This window comes from Barbatula barbatula (assembly GCF_947034865.1).
Source record: "Barbatula barbatula genome assembly, chromosome: 11".
NCBI classification, from domain to species: domain Eukaryota; kingdom Metazoa; phylum Chordata; class Actinopteri; order Cypriniformes; family Nemacheilidae; genus Barbatula; species Barbatula barbatula.
In genome coordinates this window covers 21,320,174-21,346,179 of record NC_136774.1, presented here as the reverse complement: position 1 = coordinate 21,346,179, position 26,006 = coordinate 21,320,174, and the positions used below count along the sequence as shown (strand labels likewise).

At 38.1% G+C, this 26,006-nt stretch overlaps 1 protein-coding gene across 1 annotated transcript in view; it reads left to right on the top strand.

Moving 5' to 3' along the window:
• The first annotated feature begins 1,008 nt into the window (after positions 1-1,008).
• The window catches only part of kcnd1 (potassium voltage-gated channel, Shal-related subfamily, member 1), a 42,768-nt gene continuing 17,770 nt past the window's right edge, over positions 1,009-26,006 (top strand). The window contains exons 1-2 of the mRNA XM_079466801.1: positions 1,009-1,156; positions 1,988-3,850. Coding sequence (XP_079322927.1) covers positions 2,736-3,850 — 1,115 coding nt within the window. The 5' untranslated portion in view covers positions 1,009-1,156; positions 1,988-2,735. The remainder of the gene's footprint in view (positions 1,157-1,987; positions 3,851-26,006) is intronic.

Here is a 26,006-nt window from a genome sequence, read left to right as displayed (position 1 = left end):
GTCCTAGACAGCAGTGGAAAGTGCAGTCGTTATAAATGCTAAATGAATGATTGTCAGTCTGCTGAATTCAGCCTTTGTCCGCATGAATAATTCAATGTGTAGGATAAAGTACAGCTTGCGAATGTAAACTAGTGCTAGAACCGATACGGTTCCTTCAATGGCCGCTGTTGATGAAGAATGCAGATTCGATTTCAGCTGTTCATGTCAGTGTCGTTTTGGTAACACATATTTATAAAGTAGATTTTACTTTATGCTTTGGTCATTGATGGGTCTAGATGTAATCTGCAGATGTTTTTTGGCATTTCATGGTTAGATTTAGGTTTTGGGGTACCCAAGAAAAACACGCAAAGGGCAGGGAATGCATGAAAGCTACAGTATATACATAGAAAGATATTTCATTGTGGATTTTGTATTTTGCCAATTATCAGCCAGAATTTACTAATATAAACTTTACTTTGTCTCCCAGAGCAGGCCATCATCTTCATCAATGTGCAGCATCCATCTTCTGTGCCACATCCATCATCCCTTCAACAGTTCTGGGGAGTTACCTCGGCTAATTTACGTCACAGGCTGCTTTTGATAAGAGTAAGACCCCAACACGTTCAAACTCAATTGAGCGACACTGTAATCAAAATGACATTCATCCTGTGCTGCTCCCACCGTCGAGAAAGGTGGAGCAACTTGAAACGGTTTGTTGAAAGAGGAGAGGATGCAGAGAGTGTGTGTGTGAATGCGGTAAGATGCAACAAAGAGCGCAACTAGATTCAGTGTTACATTATTTTCAGGTTGACTGAAACCCGAGCCCTGCTCTCTTTCTCTTTGACCCATTGTAGGATGGGATGCATTTGCAAGAGATATTAAGCTTTAAATGGATGTGTATAAGTGTAGAGAGAGAAAGAGCGAGGTAGAGAGAGTGAGTAGGTAGAGCAAGCAAATGAGTGAGCACTGAAGAGAGAGAGAGGCAGCGCACGAATGCAACAGAGTAGCGGAGGAGAGAGAGAGAGAGGCAGAGAGGCAAGTGCTAGGCATTACGATCGCATGCGATATGCCTGGACTGCTGCAGAGAGGCTGCTGGTTCCTTCCTTTTTTGTTCTTTCCTCTGCTTTCGGTCACGTCGGATTCTTCATCTTCTCTTCTATCTCAGCCCTGCTCAGAGGTAACCAAGATTTTTAAATGTAGATCATCACTCTTGAGGCAAAGCCGCATGTCCTCGTAACTTCGTAACGGAGTGCTTTGGCACTTTTTGGTCGTTTCATTTAGAGGTGGCACTCATTTTGAGAGGTAGAATAGCGAGAAGGTTGCCTTCATGCTTGTGTTCGTCTTGTTTTGAAAATAACCAAATAAGTTTTTTGGAGTAAAGCTGCGTTCGTGGAAAACTAAACCTTGTGTATTTAAACGCAGTTAGATTTTCTATGCGTGCGTTCTTGCGTGTGGTGCAGGAGGTGTAGAGAGTAATGCGTTATTGATTTTTGATTGTGGGAGCATGTTGTTCTGTACATGCATTATGTTGGGACTGGGTTGGGTCACCTGTCCTCTGCTAGAACCTTTATGATGTGTCTCGCTAGAAAGTTTTTTTTAGTTCGTATTGAAAGGTTGTTTAGATATTTGGATGCAACTGGAAGTTGCATTGGTCAAGAACTAGGAAAACACGTTATCTAATGACTATTCTTTGCCTATTGATTGTTTCTTATTGATCAGATAAAAGCAAATCAACAATCTAAAAAACTATGTTTTTGATTGTTTTTGTGTTAAATACATTTAAAACATTTCTCTGTGCAAGAATACGTTAAACAATTTCTAGCATTTTTATATGAATGAATTTTACATATTTTCTCACATAACTGAGGCCTCCAATAATTTTTGCTCATGAGAAATATCACGAAAGTTACTTTAAAGCTTTAAAAGTGGGGAACTTTACTGTTACTACCCTTGTCTCTCTCGGACATCAGAACTGAGCTTCATCCAGGATGTTATTGTCTTGTTTCAGGACAGGTGCATGAAGGAACGTCCATGCAACGAAACAAGGTTTCTATGATTCTGAGATCTCTGTGCAAAAACCTTCTCTGCCTCTCGAGCAGTTACCTAAAGCTCAAGGAGAGAGAGAAAGAATGAGAAGGAGAAATCTTATAATCCGTCCAGAAATGCGGCACAAAAACAACGAAGGACAAATGCAACAGAAAGAATAAACACACCAGAGGAGAAGTAGCCTCTTGCTAACTTCAAAAAGAATCATCCCAGACTAATACAAATATAAAACAGCACAGCGCCGCAACAAATCAGTATTCTCTGTCCAGGCGTGCAAGCGATGGCTAAGAGAGTTAACCCTTTACATGGCTGAACTGTTTCATGCAACAACCACATCCTGCAGATACAATGCACAGCAGTGAGTCTTGAATTTGTCGATTTTCCTGGTTAATATTAGGATCATTTTTGATAAATGGACAGCAGTTTTACTTGAGATTCCAATGGCTTTGCTTGACATGTTGTAGCCTCTTTATTGACGATGAAAACGTTCACCTCTTTCCATTTACCTCACAGGATTTCCTCCTAGCATAATATATGGACAGACAAGCTGACTTATTTAAACTAACTAATTCGGCCGCTGAGACCATCAGCTCGGATGTTAACTTTGGAAATACCTCTACTTTCTTCTTATGCAAAACTGCTCAGGGCCGCCAGGCATTCTCCATTTTGGTATATTTAAGTATATTTAAGGTTTAGCAACCAACACAAAGATGGCTGCCGGAGTGGCAACATGGCTGCCCTTTGCCAGGGCGGCTGCAGTTGGCTGGCTTCCTCTAGCCAAGCAAATCATGCCCAAACCACCTGTAGACAAAAAGAGCCGCAACGACGAGATTCTTTTCGTAAACGTGAGCGGTCTTCGCTTTCAGACGTGGAAAAACACGCTGGACCGCTATCCCGACACACTGCTCGGAAGCTCGGAAAAGGAATTTTTCTTCAACGAGGACACTCAGGAATATTTCTTCGACAGGGACCCGGAGATGTTTCGCCACATTTTGAACTTCTACCGTACGGGCAAGCTGCATTACCCTCGAGAAGAGTGCGTTCAGGCCTTCGACGAGGAGCTGGCGTTTTACGGCATTGTGCCGGACATTATCGGAGACTGCTGCATGGAAGAGTACCGGGACCGAAAGAAGGAAAACCAGGAACGTCTGGCAGAGGACACGGAGGCAGAGAATGCAACGGACGCCCCGCTCCCGCCAGACAGCACACGCCGAGAGCGTTTGTGGCGCGCCTTCGAGAACCCTCACACGAGCACCATGGCTCTGGTTTTCTACTACGTCACAGGTTTCTTCATCGCAGTGTCGGTCATAGCGAACGTGGTGGAGACGGTTCCCTGCAGGCCCATCAAAGGTAGCAAGAAAGACTTGCCGTGCGGCGAAAAGTACTCCCTGGCGTTCTTCTGCATGGACACGGCGTGCGTGCTCATCTTCACCTTCGAGTACCTGATGAGGCTTTTCGCCGCGCCCAGCCGCTGCAAGTTCATGCGCTCTGTCATGAGCGTCATCGACGTCGTCGCCATCATGCCCTATTATATCGGTCTGGTTATGCCTGAGAACGAGGACGTTAGTGGAGCATTCGTGACGCTGAGGGTCTTCCGTGTGTTCCGAATCTTCAAGTTCTCACGTCACTCTCAGGGTTTGAGGATCTTGGGTTACACTTTGAAGAGCTGTGCTTCCGAGCTGGGCTTCCTCCTGTTTTCTCTCACCATGGCCATCATCATATTTGCAACCGTCATGTTCTACGCTGAGAAAGGCACCAAGGGAACCAACTTCACTAGCATCCCAGCCTCCTTCTGGTACACCATTGTAACCATGACAACGCTTGGGTAAGTCCATTCCTTTTATATCTTCAGCTTGATGCTTTAACTATGCAACAACGAGGTTTTCCCTATACTGAGGTGTTGTCTGTGCCTGGCGAGCATTTATTTGAATTGTAAAGAAATAGCCAGGAGGTTCGTTTTTCCTCTTTGAAGAGCTTTTCTTCATTATTTGAGGTCTTATAGACACCTTAATCAGTCCCTGCAGTACCGCTCGAGTGAATGTTTGCCTTCATTTTCAGAATCTGCAAAATATTTAGTAAAAAAACAGGGATAAAAAAATTGTGTTTAGTCTTTTTTATGTTGTGTTGCCTTGATTTAGCTGTTTCAAGTTAAGGTAGCACATATTTCATAAATCAAAATTATAACTAAAGTAAAGTTTACATTTCCTGGGTTTTTATTTTGGTGTGTAGCTTCCTTGATGAATGACTGTTTTATGTATTGTGATAGTTTGTGATTCCCTGCTTTTTCCCTTAGTGGAGGGGTTGCCAAGTATGTGTGAAATATCCTTTCTTTTACTGCTTAATATGTTTCTTTCCACATGATGCTGAGATCCAGGTTTTAACATTTACAATTTACATACAACTATGACAAATGGTGCAAACATTTATTGATGCTCAATCCAATATGAAATATATTGAAAACCATTGAGATAAAAACTTGGCAATCTGGCACACATTTAGGATCACGTGAATTGTAAAATGTGCACACAACTGTGATGTTTTCTGAGAGAAATCTGAGACTTTTTCCAGTCATATTTCAAAATCTTTTTAAAACACTTGCTCGGTGTGTTGTTCACACAAAAATAAACATTCTGTCCTCATTTATTTAACATTATGTCGTTCAAAACCTGTATATGACTTTTTCATCTGTCTAACTCAAACAAAGTCATTTTTTGGGAGCCAACATTGTTTGGTTACCAACATCCTCCAAAATATCTTCTTTTGTGTTCTACAGAAAAAAGAAAATCATACAGGTTTGGAATGATGCAATGGTGAGTAAATTATGAAATCATTTTCATTTTGGTTTCCTTTATGTCATCTCAACGGCAAACTTAAGAGAAGCAGATATGATTTGAGTCTTCTGCTCACTGATTGATGAATGAAGAGTGGGACACTGTCACTATGCTTGAGTGGAGGAGGAGGATAGATGAAGTTTAGTCATCTTTTGCGTGTGTGTTTCCTGGTAACTTTGCAGCCAGATGTGATGCTATTTGATAAGTTGTTGTTGGGTAGATGAACACCCACACAGATTTATGTGGCGAAATGAGGATCATTCAGTATTGTGAACTACAGAGGACTAGGCCATGTTCAAAAAGGAATACCACCAAACCAATATTATTTTTGTGGTATGTTCGCACATTTGATTACAGTATACACCCCGAGCGCACTGTGTGATATCCCACAATGCAATGTGCATGAATTGACCTTTGATTTTCACAAATGAGATGGCAGAAGTACTGAAATAACATTTTTTTTTTGACTCGTTATTTGGTAAGCATGAAATGTAGTGAGGTCAACAGTGTAGCGTAGTCCTCTTTGAAATCTCTGTCTTTGCAAACGTTTCAACGCTATTTAGAAGGTAGTGCCAGAACTGCATTCCAAACATAGCCAGACTCATTCATAGATTCAATGTAAACAAACATAATAATTTCTTCCCTCCACCCCTTGCTCCATCTGTGCCACATCTTATATCCGGATATGTAAATATGATAATGCACCTGTAGGATTCTCACTGTGGCTGATGGGTGATGATGTGATTCACATTCGTGTTAATGACCACAATCTGGTTTTAATCGGAATTATTTTGATGCATTATGTAAATGTTTCATTATAGTAACAAAAAAATTCAGTTTGACCGGCAAACAATAGTTGAGGAGTATATTCTATGTCGCGACCGCGGTGAGCGAGACAGAGGACCCAGACGCAGACAGCTGGTAAGGGGTTAACAAGAGGGCTTATTAACATAAACTTCTAAAGAGGCATCAGTATTGCTTTTCTAGTAGTCGTATGTTGTTGTGTGATTCACAACATGCAAATTCATATGAATAAACACATTATAATGGTAACATAAGGTTTAAAAAATGAGAAGACAGTGTTCACATCACAACTATTAAGATATAGAGAACGTTGGCATCAGTTTCGGAACGAACTTTTCTTGCTAGTGAACGATAAAACACTGTTAAACAGTCTCTGGTAGATCTGTAATGTTTAGCTATTGATGACCACGACACAGGTTTTATGTCTGAATTAAACATTGTAGCAGGTCATCTACGATTGTTTAGTGACGATGATGACTGCAGCGTGCGGGCTTGGAATAAACAATGTTGTTATCGTCCGCTGGTATGGACGCAAATATGGTTATAGTTATGGTTATAATGCAAGCGCCCTTGAGCCACCTCGTAAAATAGCTAGGAATTCCTATGAGATCAGGTTGGCATTTTGCATTTCTTGTTGTAGAATATCAACAGCAAAATGTTATGTATGTAAGTTTATAAGTCTCATCAGGAGCGTTTCTCATGCAGATGTTCATGATGTTCTGTGTGATATAACAGCAGCATTATGGTGTCAAATAGGCCTTATAGAAGGCTGGGGATTTTGACCTCTGGGACTGACTGGTTAAGTTGTGTAGTAAAGCATTTGTGTGTTTGAATAATATCGACCTGTGATGCTATTCTGCAATTTTAAAACCAAATCAGTGACTTTCATTCTCAAGCTAATTGCTTTTACATAGACTCCTTGTGCTGTCTTCCAAGATTATCGTATCTGGAAACAGTCATGTTGGAACAACAACGCAAAATGTTCAATATTCAATTTAAGCAGACCAGCACCTCTGCTTGCATTTAAATGTTAATACGGTATGCATGACAAACAGAGCTCCAAGAACTATGGCTTTTTTTAACCTATAAACAGATTTCCCAAATATAATTATGCATTTCTGGCTGTAGATCTCAAGCAATGAAAAGGCAAATAACTGTCGTGTTGCATGTAAATGATTGTGTGAAGAGAAACAATATACGTGAAGCATGAAACAAATACGTTTTTGTCTGTGTGTGTTTCTAAAGATACAGAAGAGAAATCACGTTTTTGTGAGCACTATGTTTTATGTGGTCTGAGGCTACCTGATGCATTAATATTTTAGACCAGTCTGGGTCAATTGTCCGCCGTCCCTTTGATGATAGCCGGATAAGCATTCTGCTTTAGCCTTACTGTGCAGAAAGGAACGTAAGGTATGCAGATCAAAAGAGGGAGCGAAGAGTCTTCAGAGACTTCTCAGTAAGTGCACAATTCGATTGGCAATTCTGTGGCGACAGCTGAGTGGAATTCACATTGCCAGGACCAACAACATTAAACAACATTCGGTCCCTCTCCTTTGACCTTGACAGGGCAGGGGTTGCTGAATAAAGATGTCTGCCTTGTTCCATTTGGATTCTGCGCTAAAAGTTTAATGCGCCCTCCAAGTTATTATTTAATATGACCCACGAGAAAGCAGGATACAGTAACCCAATGTAAGGGATGAGAGAATCTACTCAAACTGTTCTTGGCAGAGGGAGTTACTGACTGCGAGATGTGCGGAAATGATTGTTTCCTGCCATTTGTTTAAAGAATGAATAAAAAAAGACAGTATAATGCAATAAGACGATAAAGAGTTACATAGTTCAAGATGTCCTTTTATAAGGCTAACACTTTACAATAAGATCTTATTCATTTGAACGCATTAGCTAACACCAACTATGAATTATATATATATATAACGGAGGAGATCGGGAGCATAAGAGGATGAGCGACCGGACCGTCGGTGAGAGAGGACCAGGCCTGGAGTGGGTTTATTATGTTTGGTTGGTTATTGTTTTACTTTGTTTGTTTATTTTATTAAAAGTATTTTTACGTTCGCCGGTTCCAGCCTTCTTCCTTCCTTTTATTTAACCTTGTTACAATATATATTTTTACGACATTCTTTAATCTTCGTTAATGTTACTTGACGCAAATGCAGTTGTTCATCGCTTATTCATTTTAGTTCGCTGTACATGAACATACTGTATCGTCGCTGTGCTTTCAAAACCTTCGCAGTTTTACGCAATACTTTGTTGTCAAAGTTGACAAGCAATGATGAATACTTTTTATTGGTTGGATATTTTTAAAACCCAGTGACAAACATAAGGATTATAGTTATGATTATAATTAAAGAAATATGGAGATTTTTTAAGTTTTGATTTAGTTTTTTGAACGCTAAACTTTGTTTTTTGAACGCTTGTTTTGTAACGAACTAAAATAAATAAATGCTGTTGAAAAGTCACTCATTGTTAGTTTTATCTGCTAGTTTCTAAGTTTAAATCCGTTAACTTATATGTAAAGCGTTGCAAGGTTCACTATTTCCAATTGAATGCAATATACTGTTTGTATGATCGTATTTGTGCAAAAAGTGCTTTTTAAAATAGCTTTCACTTTGCACATCAGGGTTGATTTGGACAGAAATTAAATTCACAATTGTTTTATTTTTTTATAATTTTTTTCCCCACATATAACAGATGATTTCTTTATCCATTGAGTGGTAATTTGAAGCATCTTGTGATGGCTTTTACTTGCTTGTTTTGGTCTTTTATCAAAAACAGGTGAACGTTTTTCAAAGCTATTTCCGATTGGGAGATTCTTTAATCTTTCCCTTTACAAGAGGACAAAACTTGTTGTCCCATTGCATAATCTCTTGTCTCTGGAGTACACATTCACCATCTGCTGTTGGCTTATATAAGAGTCTTGTGGGAAAAGCGTGGCCCTTGAACAATGTAAGACCCGTGGGACCTGACAGGAGATCTTAGCTAAGCGCTAATGTCTGTGACAGAAGCCACTCAACTTATCACTCCATTGAAGTCATCAGGCTCGCTTATTTCGGGTTATTTTGTTATTTTTGTTACAGAGTTATGAAATAGTAATGTAATGTGGCTCTGGTTCAGTTCACGTAATTCATCTCGTGCTAGAGGGAGCGGGCAGCACGCGCTGGTTTTTGGTGCCGTGATTGGCTGGAGGATTGACGGCGTGATTTGAACTCAGGTGAAGATTTGGCGCAGTTCAAAGGAAAGAATATAATCTAAAGTTAATTTGTATTAGGCCGTACTTAAATGTATAGTTACACTGTAACACGTTCACTGTAAAATAAAGTGCAACCGTTTCACATTTTTACATTTTGTACAAATATCGTGATGCAGTCGCGAGTTAAAACGCATCCCAAATTTAATTTGAAGACGTCTGTTGACCTTCTCACTTTGATACCGTCATATATTGATGGGTGTTTAAATCAAAAAGGTTTGATCAAGGTGTGATGCTGACTTTAAATGTGTGCACTTGTATATACTGTAGATAAACCTGCAAAGTGAGTTGTTCTTACTAATACAGTGAAACCGTACAGTGAAAATTGTTCACTCTCACGATGGCTTCCCGACGGCTCTCAGGGGAACTGTTATCTTACCCAGGAGGGATTCATCACAGATAAAGAGATTTGTTATGGTCTAAAGAGTCGTGCTGTATTATGAAATAGAATAAAAACAATAGACACTTCTATCCAATCTTGATTATTTCGGTTTTGTTCGGGTGTTTAATAAAAAAGACTTTTAATGGCACGTGAAATGAATAGGAACACTAAATAGATTTAATTGGAACCATGGGAGCAAATATCCTGGTTAAAAAAGGGATGTGCATAAGTAAATCATGAGATGAGGGTCAGTGGTGATAATAGTGGGATATGGGGCACACAAGTTGCTTTGTGTCACAATACAACCCTTCAATGAATCCTCAAAGGGAAATTGCACCTCACTGGTTTTATCAAGGTCAGAGAGAATAAGGAGAACTTTTTTAATGGTAATGGAGCTGTAGATTTACAGCTGAACCCACAGCGAAGGTCAGCTCAGGGGCAGCAGATCCAGCTCTCTGAAAGTGCAAAATCATTACATTTATCTATATTTTCCTGCATTTAATTCTCAGCAGGCACACCTCTCAACCTTGAGGCTTGTTTCTGTCATCCAGATGTACTGCCAATGAGCATTTATATGTATTCTGTAACCTGACCATAAAGAGTGCATGAGCTATTTCAAGTCTGAATCCTATGTTCGCTTTTTTAACATGTTCAAAATTCTTTAGCACTCCGGATACGGTTTGGCCAACACGCACCCGCTCCCTATCCAAAAATAATTGTAGCTGCTCAGTCAGGTGGTCCCTCGCTGTGGTCCTTCTGTGTGCACACGCCTGACCCATTTACCTCCTTTATGGAGAAAAATGACAAAGCTGACATCATTTCCTCTCATGCAAGTGCTTTTCGGATAAGCCCACACCTTTCCCACAGGATCTATCGAGGAAGGGAAGATTGCCGCAGTGTTTATAAACACTATAGAGTCATCTATGAGACATAAGTGCAAGCGATGTGAAGAAGCTAATGTAGAATTATGTTATGTTTTTATCTTGTATCTTCCATTAACAGACGATAGAGGTGTGTAGTGTGAAAGGCTTTGCAATATGATTTAAAGGCTTTTAGAAGTTTGATAGCAGATTTGTGATGGAACATCGTTTCCTGATGCATGCATCTCATTGTGGCTGTTGTGTAGACTCATATTTAAAGTAAATTACTTTACACAACTTTATATGGCTGTGTAAAGTTGGGTTAAGTTAGTAGGTTCTGTGTTGTAGGGCTGAACGATATATAAGACATTATGCAAATGTGCATAATGGATTTCTTCATATCATAATGGTTTGGTTTGGACTTTATTTCTTCAAAAAATGACATGTAGTCTTAGTTTTACGTTTAAATGTTAGTTGTTGGGTGGGCTCTGTTGCAGTGGTTCTCAAAATGGGGCCTGTGGATCCCCCTGGGGCGGGTACAGTTTTGTGGCATTTTAAGACATATAGACATTTATCAAAAGGTTTGTGCAATCAAACATCATAAAAATTAGATCAAAAGAATTGATGTTCCAGCGTTGTAATATTGTATATGATTTAAAAAATGTTGGTTTTTGTTCAGGGGGGCCACAACGCGATGCACCCTACAACAAAAAGGTTGAGAAGATGTGAAACATGTAATGTATATTGGTAATACCATTTTCTGTTAAATATATCAAATTGATTTTATAAACATAGCTTATCATATCGCACATCACAATTTTCTTCAAGGTTTTTGTAATCCTTATTATTACAGTGATCAGCAGATATGGAACTATGAGAGAAAATCTGATAAAATGATATCAGAAGAGTTTATATATTTGATGAGGATTTTTTCACTTTTTAGAGAGAACAGTTAAACACACGTGAATTTGTAAAGGCTCTGACTGTCAGATATCTTGGATGGGAAGCAATCCCCTCTGTTTCATGCTTCCCTGAAATCCTGGATCCCTAAAGTACCATTGGATGCCATTTACAGACTGAGAACTGCATATCTGTTGTGTGAAGGTGTTTATACTGTAATACCACAGTGTTAAATTGGCTTTTTGTACTGTTGTTTGTGATGGTTTTCTGTGGAGAGCACTATGCGGTCTTATAGATCTAAGGGATTTTCTTGTGTCTTCCTGTAGAATGTCATTTTTTGTCACACATCGTGAATTGAATCACTCAATCAGATACCATCAAACAGAAATATAACTCAAACCAAAAATCATAAACTCTTAAAATTTTCAGTTTTGTTGACGTTGAGGTTTTTTATATCTGTTTAAGGCTTTCTATTGGCTAATGTAATTCACAAAGTTATATTTTAGCAGTGTACTATTTTGAGTCTAGATAGAGCCTAGTAGTGATAGTATAGTGTCACCTCTACAACAAGCAAATGCCTACATTTTGACTTCTATAGGAAAGTAGGTAATGTAAGCTTATTTTACATTGTTTTAAATGTTTTTATGAACCAAACAGATACATGTTTTGTAGGGTTTTATCAAATAAATGGTTTTCATGGGGGGGACTGGGGCAAGTTGTCACAATGGCTGTTCCTTGGTTATGACTGTAGGTTTTGAGTCAAAAGTATAATTGCACACACACTTGTTTCAATGTTTTGTCACTTATTTTTCTTTAAAAAAAACTATTTAAAATTTTGATTAAGACAGCCTTTACTGGCAAGTTTAAACTGCGACAGCTTGCGCCATATACAGTGTGACAACATGCACATTAAAGCTTAGCGTGTCTTAAATGTGCCGTCTTTTCCAGGACAATATCTGTGGACATTTCTAGTTTCTAATGCCTACATAGAAAATGCCTTTGAAAAATCAACCGACCCTGAGATATCTTCTGCGGTGAAAAGTAGCCCAGGTTAACCTCAACTTTTTCATCAACAGTCTCTTATGAATGAAATATCCCTTGTTTTATATTCATATATTTGCCCCGTTTGGATTTACAGGGTGTCCTTAAAAAGGTTTACGGTAATGTTCTCTTCAAGGTTTTATTTCAAGATCTTATGTACCAGAAGACATTATGATATTTTCAGTATTTGCACAGGGTTCATCCAAGTTCACGCTGTTAATTTGATGGGTCTTGCTCTCTAATAATACTTCAGAATTGAGTTTAACAAACACACTGAACCCTCGCTGCACGTGTGCCGTCCGCAGATCTTTAATTAGACGTTTTCACAGCTTAGAATCCTTTATAACACGCCTGGAGTCAAATGAAGTCCCCGCCAGTTCTTCTCATCACAGAAACCATTATCACCTTTCTGCATGATTGGAAAAGACTTTCATTTACAACCACTGCTCTATCTGACAGTGATCAGGATGAATGGCAGTCGTGAAACCTTTTTTTTATTCAGAGAGCTTGTACGATTTGGCCGGAGTGCGTTCCTGTGCGGGGAACAGCCTGACCATATCGGCTTTAAATGAAAGCGTTGATGCATTCTGTCAACGGTCTGCGCGCATGTGAGAAGAATCTGACAGCTCTATGCATGGACACAATAGGCAATTTTATTTAGATGTATGTGCATTTTGTCTTATGTGTTGAATTGCTTGCACAGGATTGTGAAGAAAGCCTTCTTTACCTTAAAGGGCCATGCACGCTTCTGCAGAATTTCTTTAACCATGTAATGATTGAAAAAAATATGATTAGACTGAGCAGAGGGTTTTGTGTTAGGATGGATGTGAGCATGGTTTTGTTTATTTTTTTCATTCATAATGCAGAACGCTGTGTCATAAGAATGAACGCTAGTTCAATCTCTAATGTCATTACAGTCATTTGTAGTAAAATCTGTGTCTTGTAAATCAAATCATCTTTTTATTGACTTGTATTTCACCTTACTTCATGTATTACATGGCTGGAACGTGAAAACTGTCTTTGAAAAATAAAAGTAATTTTTGTAGGTGATATTGGCTGATAAACTGAAGCTCATAGATAAGATTATCGCATATTAAACCCAACTTGCTGATGTAGGACCTGAGCGGCGTTCAGACAGGGCTGGAGGTGTAAACAATTGAATATCAGAGTCTGAAGGAAGAACATGAAACTCCAATCCCTTCTTTTGCTATTTTTATGCTCTTTCCATTAATAAGTCATCACAAAATATTACACATCCTCCACGAGGTAGCACTAAAAGGCACGAGACAGTTTTGTATTTTATTCTAGTTTGAAGTCAGTAGATCTTGGCAGTTCGTGAAAAATACAACTATTTCATTATAAACCTTTTCAATTCTGTCATCATTTATTCCCCCTCACGTCTTTCAAAACTCGTATATGATTCTTTCTTCCGTGCAACACAAAAAAGAAGATATTTTGAGAAATGTGTTTTTTGTGTCCGTACAATGACAGTCAGTAGGGGCCAGGGTCAAAATATGGAGAAAGTGAGTCTTACAGTCTTGGAATGACACGCGAGTAAATGATGAAAGACTATTTCCAATATTTTTTATTTAATAATTGGTTTAGTGCTTTTCTGAGAGTTCAATCTCCTTCATTTCAGCATTTCTTTACTGGAACACTGGCAAGTTCTTCAATAAAAGGACACTTTTCCCGCTCAATTAAATTTACATCTGTTCTCACATTGCAGATGGATAAACTTAGTTTGATGAGGAAATGGGAATACAATTCCATCTATTGAGCGAATAACACTGGATTTACAGTCTTTATCTTGGTCGGCATTCGTGTTTTGGAAACACAGTTCACCCGTGACTTCATATCCATTGGTCTAAATGAACAAAACAAGATGTTCGGAATAGTTGAAATGGTAAGCTGCCAATAGTGTCCATATAATATCCAATATAATAAGGGGTGTATGAATTATAAATAGTCTAGTTGTTATATCACGAAACAATGCAAACCCAATAAAGAGGGATTGATTCGATAGCAGTTATAGTACATCCGGTAAACGGCTTATTGACAAGCCCAGATTCATGGTTAACCTAAAGTGATAGTTCATCCAAAATTGTAATAATGCTTTCATCATTTACTCACCCTCTTGTCATTTTAAACCTGTATCATGACCAAAAGAAGATATTTTGAAGTGATCACGTAACTAACGTTTTCTTGTCATGTTGTCATGTGGAAGAAATATGAAACATCTGATCTATATTTCACTTCTGAATTTATGATTATTCAATTTTTTTCAATCCTAATTTCATAACCTAGTTGTTGTAAATTGCACATCCAATGTTTGCCTCCAATACTACAATGATAGATTTCATCGTGAAATCCTACTAGTATTACTATCCTGTTACACGCGTTGTTTCCTAAAATGGTGTTTATTTCATACACACATTGTTTAGATCTGTTTATTGCTAAGGACGGAGCTGTTATTATGAAATCACCTTTTGTTTACAGTCTGAGAGAACATGTGTAAATGTCACCTTGTGCATACAGTCTGGACGATTGAAATCGGTCACGCAAAACATGTAATCCAATCAAACCACCATATCTGATCAGAGGCTTTTATAAATATTTAGTTTGAACATGGTGTTACGTTTCAGGTTTTATGGCGAGACGCTCATATTTACAGTAGTTGTGTCTACTTTTTTAACTTGTTGGCCAATGCCAAATAAGTTGGCAACAGTTCTGTTTCCATTCGTAAACTGATTTGAATACTGTTTAGTTTATGCATCTGGGTGGTCCGTTTAACCTGTGGACACATGTACTGTAGATGGAGAACGGGCTTTTGACACTGGCAACATCACCATCAGCTTTCCTTTTATGGCTCATCCTCAGCCACATTTGTTTTGGATCAAAGCTAAATTACAATGTGAAGCGTCAAATGGATGTCTGTGTGAAACGGGAGCTGGTAGACTTCTGCCCGGGAAGCAGAGCCGATCCTCCCTATACACGGACTACGCAGGTTGCGTTGGGCCTCTGCACCACCAGGGGGCCCCCTTGAGTACGGAATCAAAAACACAATAATGTAAACAAGACACTAAATGTATAACTTGCGGATATTAATACTTCATTTATTTAATTACTTTGACAAAATACACACAGAAAAAAAATGGTTCTTCACCGGTTCTTCACCGGTTCTTCGGGATGATTGAGGTGCTATATAGCACCGCTACTGTATAAAGAACCAGTTAAGCACCTGTATGGTTCTTCAGCGGTTCTTCATTGGTTCTTTGGGGTTGTTAAGGTGCTATATAGCACCACTGCCGTACAAGTAAACCGTTAACCCCTCAGTATATAGTTATTTAGGATCTCAACTCTCTCTTAGTCTCTTTAGTTGGGGAAAGGATTGAAAACAACATAAACAACAAGATAATTCTGGGATGTGAGAGCTGTTAGTTGTAGCTTAAATTATGTGGAAGGAGAAAGGAGGATGAGAGAAAGCTAAAACATGGTGAACGGCTGTAGTCTTTGAATGAATGTAAATGGATAAGTAACTTCACATGGGTGTGCGAAGTCACCGAAATTATATCACAAACTAAATTTTTGGGCTATTGCCTTTTTCTCATATATTAACTTTGTTTTGTGTTATTTAGTGAAATATTATATATGAATGTTTTGTGATTTAAGCTTATATAATGACCTTTCTGTTGGAAACTGCATTCAAGTAGACTACTAATTTCCAATGTCTTTAGTGTGTCACATACTGGGTGAAAAGCAAAATATAATAAATTATAAATTGGCAATATTCAGATAGATTATCAAAAGCATTCTCAATATTCTCAATAACTTTAGTCTTGATATTAGACATAATACAACAATGGTTATGTGTCCTGCCCACATAAATGAGTTGGAAGTGTTTTTTATCACACCATTGTTTTAAATTATATCTTACATATATAGTTACATTTCATTTATAAAAGGTTTAGACCGTACCATCTTTAATCTTATTTACATAGATTATAAAATCCCACCATGAACAAGAATTTAAATCGCTAAAAACCTGAGTAGGACCTTTTTTTAAAAAAAAAAACCTGAGTAGGACCTGCTAAGAACTACCTTTGACCAGAGCACGTCACGTAACCTAGCAACCATTCGCCAATCAGGTGGACGCACCATGCAAGCGCGAGTTCAAAGCTTCCTGAGGAGAAAACTTCATCGTTGGACGCGGATTCAGACGGAAAAGAATCAAATATATATCGAGGTGAGTAACAGTGCCACAGAAATAGGATCTTTACAAAATGTATTCTACAGGCGACATTTTTCATTTGTATTTGCAAACGTAACTTTAACTTATACAGTTTGTGACAGAGCCAAACCAACCGCGTAAGGTAACGCTAAATTGCAGATTTAGTTTTCTTTAATATGCGATTACCATCCCATTCACGCTCAAAAAACACCAACAAAGTCGAACCAGCTGCAATTGCTAGTTTTAAACAAAAAAACGAACCAACCTACAAAGCTCGAGACACATAACGTTAACGTTAACCTCGAGACTAAAAAAAACAGGGTTCATTTAACGTAACAGAGATAAGTTTACAAACAGTAAAGTGTAACGAAATATCCTTGGTTTCATAATTACGTGTATATTTTGTGTATCTGTATTTACAGTAAGCGATTCATTGCAAGTGTTAATGAATTGGATTTAAGACATTTAATGGCCTTGTGGTCATTTAACTGATTTACAGTAACTGTTCAGTTTAAATTGTGTTAAACTACTGTTCTAGCAGATATGAGTAATTCAGGTTTTCATGTAGGCATAATAGCAGATAATGTTATAGGCTAACATTCACCTTTATTTTATCTTTCTCTTTAGATTATGACAGACCTTATGAGATGGACTTCTGTTCAAGTTTGCCAGCGGCTAAAAGATATCGAATTGGGGGAATTCTGTGAAACTTTTTTGGGTAAGGTTCAAGTATTCTGCAATTGATGTACCAGTGCCCTAATTGCCATGTAAGAACATTCACTTACAACAAATACCTCAGACACCTGCAGTATTTCCATGAAAGTGAGCCACATTTCTTTGTTGTATGTGGACACAGTGGCTGCCTAAAAAGGTACAAAAGAGTAAGTTCTTTACGTATCCATGTTTTTCGGACTCATAAAATCCCAAAGTGTGCCAAGAAAATATCCCCCACATCATTACACCACCACCAGCCTGAACCGTTGATACAAGGCAGGATGGATCCATGCTTTCATGACGTTGACGCCAAATTCTGACCCTACCATCCAAATGTCACAGCAGAAATCGAGACTCATCAGACCAGGCAACGTTTTTCCAATCTTCTATTGTCCAATATTGGTGAGCCTGTGCGAATTGTAGCCTCCGTTTCCTGTTCTTAGCTGTCAGGAGTGGCAGCCGGTGTGGTCTTCTGCTGCTTTAGCCCATCCGCCTCAAGGTTCGACGTGTTGTGCATTCAGAGATGCTCTTCTGCATACCTTTGTTGTAACGAGTGGTTATTTCAGTTACTGTTGCCTTTCTATCAGCTCGAACCAGTCTGGCCATTCTCCTCTGACCTCTGGAATCAACAAGGCATTTTCTCCCACAGAACTGACGCTCACTGGATATTTTCTCTTTTTCAGACCCTTCTCTGTAAACCCTAGAGATGGTTGTGTGTGAAAATCCCAGTAGATCAGCAGTTTCTGAAATACTCAGACCAGCCCGTCTGGGGCCAACAACCATGCCACGTTCAAAGTCACTTAAATCACCTTTCTGCCTGATTCTGACGCTCGGTTTGAACTGCAGCAGATCGTCTTAACCATGTCTACATGCCTAAATGCATTAAGTTGCTGCCATGTGATTGGCTGATTAGAAATGTGCGTTTACGAGCAGTTGGACAGGTGTACATAATAAAGTGGCCGGTGAGTTTAGTATTGTGCCTTATTTAAACATAACATGGCATAGTTGACTGGAACAGGTTATAATGTCATTGATCACTTTAGTATTGACACTTATTTGTTACATTTTATTGACAACCCTCATTTATGACAATTTAACTTCCCTTAATAGGTAGATGCCGGAGAAGATGAACGAAGCATCAAGGAACATCTGTGAGCAATGAAGGTGGAAACTGAGAAGCTTCGACCAAATATAGAGCTCAGAAAAGAAAAGTTGGCACTGATTAAATGCTACCAAAGAAATTTTATGTCCAACCACAGCACAGAGGAGGCTCTCTCTGAGTTCACGTGTTTTAGACTGGCCAAAATAGTAAGTACAGTAGTATATTAATTGGCTCCTTTAATTGAGTTATAGCAATATTTTAATACGCGTCTTTTTTACTTAATCGGAAGCTACTTTGGATTTTGAGAGACCACACATCTGTTGATGTGGACCAACGACTTCTTGCGCAGCTGTCTGTAATGGCACCTCGAGTCCTTGAAGAGTCCCCTGAAAAAGAGATTCAGGCGCAAAATTGAGGACTGTGTAAATGGCAGACTAAAAAAGGTAATTCAATCTGCACTGCTTAGATAGTCTCCCTGCATGTTTCTGTCTGCACAGTAATGAATGTTTAAAAAACTAAACAAGTATTTGGTGAAAGCATCCACCATGTTATGTCAACCTAATGAGGTTATTGTATTTAAAGGCCTACTGTTGGAAGCAGCTATTTTGCTCTTACCTGCACTGTTCAAGGAGGACCCAGGGTTGCTGTTTGAGGTTGAGGTAAGCCATGAACATTTGATTACAGTTTGAAGAATTTATTGCACATTTTTTACATTGAAAACACTGAAATGGAACATTTACACAAGTAGTAAACTTAGTTAGTTATTCACATTCACACTCCACAGAAGTCATCTGCATTGGTTTGGTTCCGATCGGTCGAAAAACCAAGGACTAGTTCGCAAAAGTAGGTTTTTTACATCATCAGCGATAACTCGCAAACTGTTTGCTGGACAGAAGTGGTTCCAGAGGCAAGTTTCCTGTAGCTCAGTGGTAAGAAATAAATTGTATCCTGTATTTATTCTAACTGTATATCCTGCACCTGCTAATTGCACTTCTGGTTAGACCTAAACTACATTTTGTTACACTGTACTTGTATATGTGTAATGACAATAAAGTTGAATCTAATCTAATTTTGTATTGCCTCTGTTTATTCCCTTTATTTAAGCATATATTTTATTTGCTGCTTAAATGCATAAATTTAAAGGTTTTTTAATCTATGGTGTTATGGTGTTTTGATACGATTAAAAATGTTTTTTAATAAGTGTCATTTATTAAAGCATTTCAACTTGTCTATGGTAGTATCTGGCATTAAAATGAGCCCTACTAGATAAATTAAAACAATATACGACACCTGTTATGGTTCTACCTAGCACCTTTTGATAAATGCTATAACGCTTCTTTATAAGTAGGTGCCATATAGATGTTCTCCTATGATTATGATCCAGAGAACCATTGTTGGTTCTGTTGAGCACCATTAAGCATAAAGTGCTATATGGCACCTTTAATGGTTCTACATAGCACCATTTGATAAAGGTGCCATATAGCACCATTTAAAATAGGTGCTATATAGCACTAAAAATGGTTCCCCTATGATTACGAGCCAAAGAACCTCTTTTAGTGCTATATAGCACCATTTGTTTTTTGTGTGATAGGTCTCGGACATCGTGTAGTGCGCGGCAAGTGATGAAATGCGCTGCGCATGATGTGAAGCATGTTTACATATGGCCATGGCTATAAAGAGCTATCCGTCTATAGCGAAAAAGAACGCCAACAACGCAGCGCAAAAGAACAAGAAAGCATGTGCTTTTGTACTTTTTCAAAGTGTTATTTAGTTTTGTCGAATTGTGCAAGGACAGATTTACAAATTCAGTATTAATCCACTAGCATAAAGTAGGTTTGACCTTGGACATTCGATAGTCTGAATTAAGTTACATAGGCTACGTAAAAATATACACGCTTGTAACTTCAATAGCGTTTAAAGGGAATGACTTACAGTCACAAAACCAGCTGTGCAGTGTTCATGTGGGTGTCAGCTATAATGCACACCACTGCAATCCACTGTATGTCACTGTATTGCCCATGATAGTATGTCATTTTTGTGTCATCGCATTTAGATAATCATTGATGTGTTTTCGTATGCTTAGCTTTCTTGAGTAAACTATATTTATCATGTTTTGTTTTTGTTGATCACTCATTTGGTTAGTAAAAACACACCGCTCTTGTTAACAGTTAACAGTTAGATGGTTCCAGAACCACGCGTTACTTTAGCTAAAGAATTATTTACATTTTTATTTCTCATAGCTTACAGTTATGTCTATCTAAATTTAACTATTGCAAGGACCCCACAAAGGTTTGCTTTGGGCCCCCAGACATCTAGGATCCGCTCTGCCCGGAAGCTTTTACAGTAAGTTACTAAAAAATAAAAACAATGACCCGATGGGTGATTCATCTTCCGTGCTGATCCGACCCGTTCCCTGAAGGTGTATTGATATTGCGGCCAGAGAAGGAGCTAAAAAAAACCTGCTTCTATAAATAACTTTAATTTCTGTTGTTCTCCTTGGGAAGAGATTTGGTTTCAGAGCATCTTTTCTTGCAAAGGCACATTTCGATGCATAACGCATTATTTTTGGCATCAATTTAACTGGAGTCAAAATGCGGAGAGCTCTGACAGTACCATTTCGCCATATCCACACCCACATCTCTTTCATTCTGTTCCACCCTTCTAACGCTCTCTCTCACAGTGACCGTAATGTCAATATATGTTATCTAATATTTGGATTAGAATGTAACTGCAAATAGATTATATTGCAGATATTTAGTCAACCAAAATGTGCATTAGTTATTTTAAGGTTTCTGGTTTTAACCCTTTTGTCATTGTTGTATTGACTTTTTTTACCTCACTTTACCTCAAGTGTCTCCATTATAAATGAGCTCTATCGTTTATTTGACCTTCTTTGTGTTCTATGAAAAGAGCTACAGTCATTGCAGGGGAATAATAATGGTGATTCCAACAAATGTTTCACTTTCGTCACGTGACACTCGCGCGGGCTGCAAATTGTATTGTAAACCAAAAGGAACAAAGCTAATGGGCATAAAACCTGCACTTTACAGATCAGACCAGCCTGGCTTTATAACTGTGAAGCTCGCGCTGTACAGATGACACACTCCTGAATTTATAACTGCCCAGCTCGCTTTGTATAAAGAAGATGTGTCTTTGCTTAAGCTCGATGTCATCGTCCATCGCCATGTTCCACTGTAGCCATCGTCCGATGCCAATTTGGTAGACATTTCCCAACCCAGATCTTTATCAAACATCACAGATCACTATGATCTCTGGCAGCATTATAAGACATGTGCTATAGCCTCTCTGTACAAGTCTAGCCTACATATCGCATGACCATTATGTTTCTCATATTTAGGATCAGGAATCCACTTTGGATATCTATATAAACTTCTGATTGTAAGTTTTTCATTGCTCTTTGTGAATTTGGCTCTTCCGCAATGTCCTCCTGAAGTTGTTGTGGGTGCTTTGCTCAAAGCTCACGTCAGCTGGATTACAGGTGGAGAGGGATCCGGTCTTGTGCGAGGGCTTCACAGTTCAAATTTGAGATGCAGCTGTCACGACTCCACTGCTGTTTCTTCCACCTGCTGCTTCATGTTAACACGAGAGCACCAGTCCATTTTTCTCTGAATTCCTTCTTTTCTAATGTTTCGAAAATGTGCAGCATGTTAAGGTACGATAAAAAAAGAAACAAGGCACAATGTATTAAATAAATATGAGAGAATTTTACGTATGGATTTTTTTAGTTTTGTCTGTATATTTTGCACTGAATTGCGTTGTGTTTAAATGTTCACGGAAAATTCATAGAGTTTGTCCAGAAAGGACATTACCAATACATTTACTTTTTTTCCGTTGTTGTTTTTAACAGTGTAAAAATCTGTTTCTACCTGGTCTGACCTTTTGTAGGTGTTAGGAAAGTGAACGAGAGAATGAATTTGTTACAAATATATTGAACCATCTGTTTATATTTTACCAAGCCCTTGTTGATAGAGTCTAAACATGTCAGTCTATGAACACATTTTCTATTTTTAAAAAAGGGAAATAAACATGGATTATGGATATGACAAAAAAGGACACAGTTTTTCAGGGGTTTTTTGGTAGGATTTCCGTGAATTTATATGCACGAACCCCGAAGGAATAATATCCAATGAATGGAGAAGGATTGTCTCTTTATAGAACATAAAATAGTTACTTTATTATGAGGAATATGTACCGTTATGGATGTGACAATCCTGAAAATGGAACTTACCTAAAAAAAACCTTGAATGGGTATTTGAACCACCGAATGTTGATATATGTGACGTTACCATAGTAAAAACCGCTGCTAAAAACAACATTTTCTCATGGTTAGGTTGACATTTTCACAAAATTGCCAAGGTGTTACCAATTATAGTCAGGTTCATAATAAAGGTATGGTTCATCTACAACAATTACAACTTTCATCATTTAGTCATTCAGTCATCACATTATAGCACAAATGAAAACACAAAAGAAGAATGTTGGTAATCCTTTGACTTCCATTATATGGACAGAAAACTGCAGACATTTCTCAGAATATCTTCTTTTCCGTTCGACAGAAAGGAGGATTTATCTGCAGGTTTTAAACTATAGAGTGAATTAATATTTGATATTTAATATTTTTTTATGTTAAGACATGGAATTGTGACTTTGACACAGGTAAACCCTCCTCACACATCCTGCAAGAGACGTTGTCTTCCTGTGGTTTGCCTGCTGTAGCTGCAGTGCCTTTGGGTCTGATGGAGTTCAGATAACGACTTCACTTCCTCCCCAACCTCAGTGTCTTCTGTCGAGCACAAGTCAATCATAGCCGGGGGTCTTTCATGACCACCAGGGAAAGAGGTTAAGTGGAGGTGGGCTCACAGCTGAACGCTGAGAAAGTGTAGTGCATTTATCTTTTATCTGTTGTTTTGCTCATAGACGTATTGCAAAGCTTGTTCAGATGGATGGATGCTGTGTTTCAGGCAGCATTGGATTTACTATATGACATTGATGTGTTGTTTTGTCCTTTGTTAACTCACACCCCCATTCTGAAGATCAAAAACATGAATTATTGATTTATTATTTAATGTTTTAAACTCATTGCTTTTTCATTACGTTTGTAAGGAAAGAAAGCGCAGCAGGACATACGGGATATATGTGGGACAGCTGTTTAAAAACAGTATTGATATTTTTTTAATAGGTGATTTGTAAATGTTAGTAAAAATGCTAAATGACATCAATTATAAACATTTTTGGTTTGGTGTCCGACATCATTTATGTGTCTGTGGTGTGCATAAAACCGGTTTTCCTTTATTGAACGTAAATGCCATTTCCAATTAGTCACAAAAGATTTCCAAATAATGACTAAGTAGTGACAATCTAGATGTATCCTTTACAACAAAAGGTATTATGTTGTGTGCGTGTGCATTATAAAAGCGTGCATTGATATTGAATTCTCCCCCGCGCCGCAGCGGTATCATAAACAATACATGTGATACCCCCCGTATCCGTCAGGTGGCTAAACCCTATAGCACGATGTTGTAATTGAAACATTAAATCAGCCTTTAGCATCATGTTGCGCATGGCGTTCCATTCTTCATAACGTATGTAAATTGACCTTCGTCCTAAATAGCTTGTTGGTGTGGTCCGACAGTGGCGCTACATTACTCCAGTCATCGGCTCTGGGCCGGTGGCCAAGCAGTCGGGATCGTCTTGGGTTGCATTTTCTTTCCTTAACAGGGGTACCTTGAAGGACAAGACTAAAAGCAGCACAAATATACTTTGAAGCTCTTCATTGTGTTATTTATTATTCATGATTAGTGGCACAGAAATCAAATTCATCGGGGCTGTAATGAGGAGGAAGTGGTTGTTTGGATGTGGGGTGATTACTGGTAACACACACGTAGAATACATTTTTTTTGTCATCTATACTGTACAGGTAGCTGTGCGGGACCTGATTTAATGGAGTTTCTTTTTTAAGAAACAAATCACAGCTTTTAGTTAAATATTACAAAATGTATTTTTTAAAGGTCAAGTGTATGAAATTTAGCGCCATCTAGCAGATCTAAAGATTACACATTGGACCTTTAAGGTTTAGTTTTTACATTTTATGTCTATACCTTGAATGGTATGCATTTGATCAGGATTTGTTTTCTGTGGGATTTAAACTCGTGACCTTTGTGTTGCCTGCACATTGCTGTTCCATTTAATCTACTTTAGCAATAGAAATGTTTAAAGCTTTACCAGTAATTTACTTTTGCATTTCATTTACATTTAGTCTTCAATGGGACCCGTAGAATAATTGTCCTATTTGGTAGACATGTTTGAACAGTTTTTTAGAAAGTATGAATTTATTTATATTAATGCAAAAATGTATATACAATCTAATATGGCAGATTTTTGGTTTGGTATTAGGAATGTTTACAGGATTTACATTTACTGTAGCGGATCCATAGTGACTTACAGCACTGAGGACAATTGACGATCTTTTGTTTTTAAAGTTGACGTCGAATAATCAAAAACTTGCTTTTGCGTTTTCGTTAATGTGACATATTTAATTCATCTTATCTCTAATGCTTTAAACTAGTAACTTTTTAGATTTGAGGACCAACATTTGTCAGTTTGTTGTACAAGAAGCTGTGACTGAATCAAGAATATTTTTAGCTATTTCGCTGTATCAGTTTCCTTTTTCCAGTCATTCATGGGCATTCTGTCTGTATGACCTCCAGCATACACAGTAAATAGATGAATCACACAATGGAAAGCCCCGGGGCTCACGCTGTTTGCTTGTTGATCTGTGTTGCCTAGTTGTTAGACTGTTGCTCATCTCGAGTTTCTTTAGCTCCCCGCAAAGCTTCCTCGGATATATGCTATATATCACACTGTATTAAAATGGGATTTCAGCAATCCCCTTCAATCTCTTAATATGTGAAAACCTGCGGCTTATGGTTTGCCTGACGGGCGGACTGTTAAACCTCACACAACTGCAGCATAATCTGTATTGTTAATGCATATCGCTTTCGTCTTATTAGATGAGGGAGCTTCATTTTTCTCCTCTGGCCAATATCTCAAAGCAGAGATTCTCTTCCCAGATAGCAGCAGTCCTACTGGTCAGATTCACAAAACTCTTTCTTTTCATACTTGCTTTATCGTTTCCTCCTTATGGAGTCCATGCAGTGGCAGATGTAATGTTATTTTGTAAGTTATGTCTATAGGAAGGCTGGAAAGGTATTCAATAGCTACAATTTTATTTCCAAAATGCACCTAGTATGTTTTTTTTAAATGATAATAGCAATAATTGTAATTCTTTATTTCTTTATGTCAGCATAAGTGACCAGTACATTACCACAATGTAGTACTATAATACAGTGATCACTGGATATATTTTTTGCATTATAATAATTTCTTTAATGAAAATTATGCAATTCAGTATTATTAAGTAAAAAGTCAAGCACAGGAGTTAACTGCAACTAAAATGCTCGCCTTTAAAATTAAAATTTGACCATTTGACTTTCATTGTATGGATGCAAAACCAATTCAAGTCATTGGGGAACTTCTTTTGTGTTTTGCAGGAATGCCGAATAAAGTCAGATTTGAAATGACAAGAGGGCGTGTTAATGGTGACAATTTTGTCATTTTGAACTTTTCCTTTAAACGAATAACTGCATTCGATGAATAAATAACGTCACATATGATTTGAAGAACAGGACGTTTTCACCACAGGTTTCTTGACATTTCAGAAATGGAATTTCTAGTTATGTTGTGATGTTCCTGCTGTCAAAGCCGCATCGTATACATTCACTTTGTGCTTTTTTCTTTTCTTATTTTGTTTTGCAGCATGTATTAAAGATGTCC